This window comes from Jatropha curcas, chromosome 2, assembly GCF_041381405.1.
Source record: "Jatropha curcas cultivar XTBG-Jc1 chromosome 2, XTBG_Jcur_1.0, whole genome shotgun sequence".
Classification (NCBI taxonomy): Eukaryota; Viridiplantae; Streptophyta; class Magnoliopsida; order Malpighiales; family Euphorbiaceae; genus Jatropha; species Jatropha curcas.
Window position 1 is genome coordinate 26,222,360 of NC_143152.1, and position 9,092 is coordinate 26,231,451.

Here is a 9,092-nt window from a genome sequence, read left to right on the forward strand (position 1 = left end):
TTATATTAATAAAAAATAGAGAATTGTAGCAGGGAACTGTCTAAAAGATTGCAGAAATTTCTTCTCCATAGAACTGAATATGATGAAAAATAAAAGCGACGGAAGCAATATTTCTAATGAAAAAAATGCAATCACTGATTTGTATAGCTGACTTGGGTGATTGTAATGTTCTTATGATGTCAATTTGATGTAAACGTGTTATCAAAAAGTACAATGAATGTATATACTGAATTGCAAAAGGATGTTAAAAAACATCCTAGTTGACATGGATCAGTGTCACGCAACTAATAGAATGTGATTTCAAAACTACATTTCTCATTCTGCAATTTTTTCTTCTGTATTTTGAGCAGCAACAGCTTCGGTGCTAGTCATAGCTTGGGAAGAATCCATCAAACTGGCAGCTATTGCAGCTCTCAAGTCTTCATCTTCAAATTCTGTAAGCATGTCTGCAGCTGGATCAGAATGTTGTCGAGTGGAAATGACACGCTGAGAACCCCAAGTTGAGTTGCAGGATTTGATAATCCTCTCTGCATCTTCAGGAGATAGCCACTGCCCATAACCATTAGAAGCTTCAGATGATGAAATGGGACACTCTTTTGGGAAGTTTCCTCTAACCAAAAATATGCTCCAGCCAGAGCTCTTCAGAGAATCCAGATAGGCAGCAAGGTAAAACTTAGACAGGTGTTCTGGGGCTGCATAGAGACTGTCAAAGTTATACCACTCTCCATTCACTTTCCTTATACAGAACCAATGATCATGCAAATGACAAATGAATGCATTTTCAAGTTCAGGGTCAATCTGGGCAGGCTCAGCAACTGGACTGCTAAAGGGAATGACTTGCAAATCCCATACCTCCAAAGCCTTTTGTAGGACCTGCAAGCAAAAATTTCCACATAATTCAAGTTGGGATAGCATCATTAGATTTGGCACTACAAAACTACAAAACTTGAATGCACTATGTTCTGCCACTATCATAATTCTTTTTCCTAACATTTGATCGTAATAGATCCTCAAAATGTTTTCCAAACCTTTAAAGAATTGAAAAGATGAAAAAAAAAAAAAAAAAAAACAGCACCAGCTTGCTCCAACAAGGCATATAAAATGCCTTCAACTTTTCATTTTTCTTTATCCTTAATGCCTAATCTTTCCTCTCATGACAACTCAAATGCTTTCAGGTGCAATTTTCATACAAGGAGTAAAAAAGAAAAAGATTTACATAAATGGTGTAACATCAAAACATATGTCTCCAGAAACTGCTAATCCTTTAAGTGGTTTCTTAAGCTTTTGTGTGTACATATATATATATATATATATACTACAGAAACCGCCATAAGATTTAGCAGTTTCTTAAGCATTTTCTGCTTGCTTCAGGCATAATATTAAAATGATTTGGCCAGTACAACAGTAAATTTCTTTTTGTTTTTATTTTTTGTTACGGTAACAGTGTACAAATGGAGATAATTACAATGTTACACTAATACCATAACTTTTCTCTTTGAGAAGTCCACAAAACACTGACTTGTTTTTTTTTTTTTTTTTTAATGTTACACTGTTTATGTAAACTTTTTTTCTTTTTACTCCTTTTACGAAAATTTCCCACTTTCAACAGGAGTGGAAAACATTGGCAAGGTGCAACATGTCCTTCCCTTTCTGTAAAAGAATACAAGCAGAGGGCAAGCCTTTCACTGCAACAATTTTTCTACCAATATAACACACAAATGACCAAAGAAAGCAAATGTACACACTATAAACAACCTTTATAAGTAAAGGCTACTTCCTAAACTTCCCACAGACATTAGTCAGTCCCCAACTCACCATATCTTTTCTCACACATGATCTGCACTTCATAAAGACGATTAAATTTTACCCATAAATATAGGAACAATAGTTTATTATTCTTATAAGGTAGAAAATATGTTTCATTATAGCATACATCTATGCCAACATAGTAACCTTTTCACTCCCTAAATCTAAGCTGCATTAGCATACATCTACACCCAAATTATACCGTTTTCATCCCCTAATCTAAGCCACATGAACTTCGAAAAGAATCCCAACCAGTAGTATTCACTAAACTAACAGCAAAGGTAGCCCCAACATTTTGAATAATCAGTCCATACCGTATTTACTATTTTCTGTACTTTAACACAGCTACTTCACTCCAAGGTGCTCTCTCTCTTTTTCTTAAGGGTTTAAGAATGTTAGCAAGAATCCTAATTAACAAATCTCCAGGACCCAACCCTCTTGAATTGATGAAGAAGAATAACATGCACAATATCAACAAAATGATGTTCCTTGAAAACCTCTCTTTTTGACCTCCCAAATTCTGCTGCCACCCTCTTCAGTCTTCTTCCTTCCAACTAAAGATTTCACTGTTGCTATAAAGTATAAAGATCCATGATAATAAACTCAACGTTTCTGAATTCTTAAGGAAACAAACACATTTACTGAGTTTAACTGAAGGAAAAGGTCTACAAAACAAATACGTAACAATCTAAATATTCTTCCCATTTATTTTGAGGTTATATTGAAATGTGTTCTCCACTTTAAACTGGAAAAATATTAAAAAATGCAATTTAAGATGAGAGCTCTTTTGTTAGCTTGGCTTTCTTAGTTTACAAATAAAGAATAACCTATATCCAACCAATTCATCAAAGAATCTCATGTTTCATGCATTTGCCAAAACTCTACTTATTCTTGAATAATTAATTGACCTAGTCGATTCAAACTATTTGCCCATTTCTACAGAAGGGTAAACAATAAAAGAACATACAAGTTTAAAATTTAACTCTTTTTTCTGTTCTTTGTGTAACCGCAGCCCAGGCTACTAAAGAGAGCACAGGGAGTAAAAGAAGAGATGTTTATTATCCATAGAAGTAAGAGTAGCAATTTAATAGGAAAATAGAACACAAAAATGCTAATAAAACACATTTTATTTAATTGATTATTTTCAAATTCAAATTGTTGGATAATCATCCAATTAATCAATCAATAGTCATCTAAATATTTTATGAAAACCATTTCCTAAGTCCCAAAGTCTACAATTTTCCGTTCTGTTTCTTTTCATTCCAAGAGAGAACATTACAAAATAGGAGTTGGTATCAGAATTGAAAAAATAAATAAAGCGAACCTGGATACTAAAGTCACCGTCCAAGGAGACATTGTGGGACTCGGCGGAGAGGAAATCGCCGGTACAAGCACCGGAATCTTGCATCATCTGGCGTTCCTTGCAGTCAAGATCCGAAGCCAACGCCGCCAAATCGAATTCAGAGAAGAAAGGCCCCTGCAACACCGTGTTGACGCAATGTACGGCACAAAGCTTGGCCTCTTGTACCTCATGGTACAACATCCCACCATTGCTAACTCCTTCCATTCCAGTCTCTGTAAAGAAGAGAAACCCTAGAATCTAATCTATTTTGTCCGTAGTTAATTAGGCGATTTGAGTGAATATTTGATGGTTTTTCCGGTAGTATATTTTCTTTGGATGCAGGAGAAGAAGACGAAGGGAAAGTTTTCACCTTGTCTTCGACGTTTTTAATGGTAGTTACCACGTGCAAAAGAACTGCGTGCCACGCGTAATGACACCTGGAACTGGCTTGAAACTGTGTCCGCTACATATGCAGCTAGAAAAGCGCGGTTTTTATTTTTTTAATTGTTAACATATATTTTAATTACATATAAATGATTTTAATGTTTACGTAATTCATTCATAAACTAAAATTTATGGCATAAATTATGAATAAGTTATTTCTTCAAATAAACCTTAATTTAAAAATCATGAATAAGTTATCTATATATCCCTTTTTACTTTTTTGCAACTAATTACTTTTTTTTTTTTATTGTTGCAGCTTTACAATGAAATTGTTCATGTTAATATATTACCAATAAAGTTCTTCCTATACTTTTTATTTCTGTCTTTTTTCTTTGAAAATGTATTAAAAGATGATATTAAATTTATTTTATTTATCTTTTTGTACATAATTGCTTCTCTTTTTATTTTTGCAGCATTACAATCAAATGATTCATGTTAATATCATCAATAAGGATGCCTCTATTCCTTTCTATTTTTTACTTTCTTTGAAAATATATTATAAGAGAATCTCAAACTAATTATTAATCATAGAATTTTCATAGTTATATTAATAATTTTCAATTGTATTAATGGATATATTACTTTCTACACTACAACCAATATAAAATGAGGTAAATAAATTAAAATTTATCGAAATTATTGAAAACGTTTCTCAAAAAGGCCATGTGATCTATTTTATTATATATTCTCGCAATTTTTCTTTCATAGCTTTATCATTTTTTATATAAAAGGATAAAAATAGTGGAATTGGAAACTAACTGTGATTTTATTCATTTTACAAGTATTAAGGAGTAATATGACAAACTCGAAGTAATATATATATATATATATATATATATATATATATATATATATATATATATATAATCCATATTTAATTATTTAAATTGTTGAACCTTATCTAAATATAATTATCTCACGTTATTTCAATTTGTTGGGCATCAGGTATCACTTGCTTCAGCTCTGATACCACTCGTTGGACCCTTTCAACCAATTAAGAGAAAATTAACGCAGTGGAAAAATAGAAATGGGACACACAGAAATTTACGTGGTTCACCCTCAACTGTTTAGGGCTATGTCCACAGGACAAACTCCGAATAATTCTTCCACTATTAAAAAAAATAGTAGGTATACAAAAATAGTAATACAAAAATAGTAGCACTCAAAGTGTTTTCCAAAAACACCCCATAACAATTTCCTCACTATTTTTCCCTCCCTAGTTTTAGGAAATCTTTTCCTAAAACAAGATAACTCTCTCTCTACATTTTTTCTTCTTCTTTTGTTGTGTGTTGATGAGGAGGAGAAGGGGATACGTCATTAACGCGTCCACCGAATGGATGTGTTAATCACGCGTCTACTTTTCCTTTTTTTTTTCTTTCTTCTGCAGCCTTCTTTGATTGTCAAAACAAAACGTGTTTGTCTTTTTCTTTTCTTTTTTTTTTTTTTTTCAAACTTGTGTGTGTCCCACATGTCTGAGGGACCACAACAATTCTCCCCCTCCCGACTATATGGTGGGACTCTCCATCCCTACCGCTTTGACACACACCTCGGACTTCTCCTTTTGCCTCAGTTGTTAACAGAGCAACACACTTCTGTAATCTTGACTGCCACAACACAGCTCCCCTGCAAATGTGATTGGATATCCTGAAAATTCATTTCACTGCAGTCCAATGTTCCTTTCTAGGATTTGAAAGAAACCGACTTACTACTCCAACTGAGTGAGCAATATCTGGCTGTGTACAAACTATGGCATTCATCAAGCTTTCAACTGCTGAAGCATATGGAATCTTTTCCATTTCTTCCTTCTATCCATCCGTAGAAGGGCACTATTTAGAACTCAATTTAAAGTGATTAGTAAGAGGACAATTAATCGCTTTAGCGTTTTCCATTCTAAACCTTTGAAGTACTCTCTCAATGTACTTCTCCTGTGACAACCATAATTTCTTGGCTCTGTGATTCATTGTAATCTTCATGCCAAGAATCTGCTTTGATGATCCCAAGTCTTTTATAGCAAACGACTTACTTAGTTGTTTCTTCAAGCTATTAATTTTGACCAACAGTCACCATATCAACCACATAGAGCAAAAACAATGTAGTCATCATCAGAGAATTTTTTCATAGAAACATAGTGATCTGAAGTTGTCTTTCTGTAGCCTTGCTCCCCCATAACAGACTCAAACTTCTTGTACCACTGTCTTAGTGCTTGCTTCAAGCCGTACAAGCTCTTCCTCAGTTTGCAAGTACAATCCTCTTTTTCTACGAAACCCTCTGACTGCTCCATGTATATTTCTTCTTCCAAATCTCCATGTAGGAAGGTAGTCTTTCAATCCATTTGCTCGATTTCCAATTCAAAACTGGTGGCCATTCCGATCACTGTTCGAATGGATGTCATTTTCACAACTGGTGAAATGATCTAAATCAATATCCTTTCTTAATTGAATCCTTTCACAATCAGTCTAGCTTTGAATTGTGGTTGGGAGCTGTGTTCTTCCTGCTTGATCTTAAACAACCACTTGTTCTTCCAAGCTATCTTGCCTTTGGGCAACTTCACCAATTCAAATGATTCATCCTCATGCAAGGACTTCATTTCATCTTGCATGGCTTCAATCCAGTTCCTCTTGTGTTCATTTCCATAGCCTCTTCAAAGCTTTCAGGTTCTTCCCTGTCAATCGTTAGTACATACTCATTGACTGAATATCTAGTAGATGGTTGTCAGACTCTACTAATCTTCTTAATGTTTGAGAACCTTCCGCTGCTGGTGGTTGAACATGAACACCATAATCTTCATCTGGTTCATTTTCATTGGGAACTTCTGGATTTTCTGACTCTGGCACTTGTTCTTATGGAACATTTTCTTCATCTCCAATTTGTCTGCATTCCATTGGAGGGACTCTCTGTATGTCTGTTAAGTCTTCATCAAATCTATTGGCACTCTGCTTCAATGTCTTCAATAGTCTGATCTTCAACAAATACAGCATCACGATTTCTTATAATCGTCTTCTGGATTGGGTCATAAAACCTATAGCCACATTGGTCTTGGCTATAACCAATGAATACACACAGTCTATCTTGACATCAAGCTTAGACCGTTCATCCTTCAGGATATGCATGAAGGCTTTGCAACCAAACACTCGCAAATGATCATAGAAAACATCCTTTCCTAACCATACTCTCTCTGGAGTATCATACTGTAGAGGGAAACAGAGTGAACGGCGAACTGCTGTGAGAGTAAACATCTGACTCTCTCCATCAAAGTTCTGTTCATCCTCTCAACCAAACTATTCAGTTGCAGCGTTTTGGGAGGTGTCGTTTGATGTCGAATGTCATGCTCTTTGCAGAAAGCATCAAATGGCCCAGTGCATTCTCCACCATTATCTGTCCTGATACACTTCAGCTTCTTGCCTGTCGTCTCTCAACCAGGTTTAGAAAACTTCAATGTGTATACCCAGGTCTTCCTAGAATGGTCATCGATAAATATCACAAAACATCGATTTCCACCATATGACATTGTCAATGGTCCACACAAATCTGAATGAATCAGATTTAATACATTCTTCATTCTAGAAGGAGGGTTAATCTTGAAAAGCTACTCTGTTTAGCTCTCCCGCCATACAATTAGGACACTTGACTAGGTGAACTTCATCCAATCTAGGTAGTACATTCTTTCTTGCCAGAGTTTTCTTACTCATGTGGCATAGTCGTTTATGCCACAATTCAACTGTACTGTCATTCTCTGCTACACTCAAAGTGTCTTGGGAGAGTTGCGCATGCATCATGTACAGCTTTTGGTCTTTAGCTACCACAAATGAATCTTTTGTGAGCTTCCACTGACCATTTCTGAAGGTGCTACAAAAACCTTCATCATCAAGTCTGCCAACCGAGATTTGGACGCATGCTCGAAAGCTCATTCCTCATTAGTCTTCTCTTCCGGTTTAGTTCAACTAAACACAGGCAAATGCATTTTGATTACCATAAGGAGATCTCTCATTTTCTCCATATATGGTAATTCCCGCCATTTAGACTTATCATTTTGCTTGTCCATTTTGACTTGCGCAGAAAATCATCACCAACATAAACCGTGTACGTGAACAGTAGTATACGTGAATAGTGACCATGAATAGTAATAGTCTACTTGAATAGTAACTGTATGCGTGAATAGTAACTGTACACGTGAATAGTACTATGCGTGAATAGTGCTGGGCTTACTTGAAACGGACTTAGCAACGCCAATAGTACTGTTTACCATCAACTTTGAGTTACTATTTTACTATTCATCACTAAGTCAATTTTGCAACGTCTTTCCGAGTGGACAGCACCAATGGACTCGTCGTAATTTTCTCTTCATCGTGGTATATTTATTTTCAAAATATATCCACGGATCCAGTACCACTATCTGACCGGCTGGACCTACCGAAACCTTCGGCTCTGATACCAATTGTTGGGCATCAGGTACCACTTGCCTCAGCTCTGATACCACTCGTTGGGCCCTTTCAACCAATTAAGAAAAAATTAACGCAGCGAAAAAATAGAAATGGGACACACAGAAATTTACGCGGTTCACCCTCAACTGTTTAGGGCTACGTCCACAGGACAAACTCCGAATAATTCTTCCACTATTAAAAAAATATTAGGTACACAAAGAGAGTAATATAAAAATAATGGCACTCAAAGTGTTTTTCAAAAATACCCCATAATAATTTCCTTACTATTTTTCCCTCCTTAGTTTTAGGAAACCCTTCCTAAAACTAGATAAATCTTTCTCTACATTTTTTCTTCTTCTTTTGTTGTGTGTTGATGAGGGAAAACCTTCTCCTATAGGAGAAGGGGACGCGTCATTAACGTATCCACCGAATGGATGCATTAATCCCGCGTCTACTTTTCCTTTTTTTTTCTTCTTTCTTCCGTAGCCTTCAAAACAAAACGTGTTTGTTTTTTTCTTTTTCTTTTTTTTTAAACTTGTGTGTGTCCCACACGTCGGAGGGACCCACAACAGAATTGTATTTAAATAAAACTTAAATATTTTAACAAATATATTCCTATATACTATCCATATTTAGTTATTTAAATTGTTGAACATTATCTATGTATGATTATCTCACGATATTTGAATTGTATTTAAATACAACTAGAGCTGCAACAAAACTTATTCAATGTTTGAGTTGTATTTAAATATGATTAGATCGTACCAAAATTTATAGCTATGAGCAATTTCTGAAGTTCAATAAATTCAAGGGGAAGAAAGTATGAGCTTATTATAAGCTAAAAAATCTACTGGCTACATCTCTCTCCATCTTCTTTGTTCTTACTATGAGCTTCAGTTTGTGTTTTTGCAGTCATATATGCTCTGTTATTTCATAAATTTATTAATGGTTTTGATTAGTTGTAGTAGTTGGCTCACCCAATTGTCTACAAAGTTGTATTAATATTCAATTTCACCTTTTAACTTACGCGCTGCAATGGAATTTGATTTTGAAACATGACTTCGGAGTTTGATATTTGT

General features: G+C 35.1%; 1 protein-coding gene across 1 annotated transcript; it reads right to left on the reverse strand.

Moving 5' to 3' along the window:
* Positions 1 to 90: 90 nt before the first annotated feature.
* LOC105646646 (Josephin family protein) lies at positions 91 to 3,529 on the reverse strand. Its single transcript, XM_012232541.4, has 2 exons — positions 3,131 to 3,529; positions 91 to 873 (listed from the first exon to the last, which is right to left on the reverse strand). The coding sequence occupies exons 1-2, from the start codon at positions 3,371 to 3,373 to the stop codon at positions 316 to 318; spliced, it is 801 nt and encodes a 266-aa protein (XP_012087931.1). The 5' UTR covers positions 3,374 to 3,529; the 3' UTR covers positions 91 to 315.
* Between the last annotated feature and the right edge of the window lie 5,563 nt (positions 3,530 to 9,092).

Coding starts and splice junctions, on each gene's coding strand:
- LOC105646646 (XM_012232541.4), bottom strand. CDS start 3,373: ATGGAAGGAGTTAGCAATGGTGGGATGTTGTACCATGAGGTACAAGAG. Junction 874..3,130: donor ACGGTGACTTTAGTATCCAG/GTTCGCTTTATT, acceptor TTTTGCTTGCAG/GTCCTACAAAAGGCTTTGGA.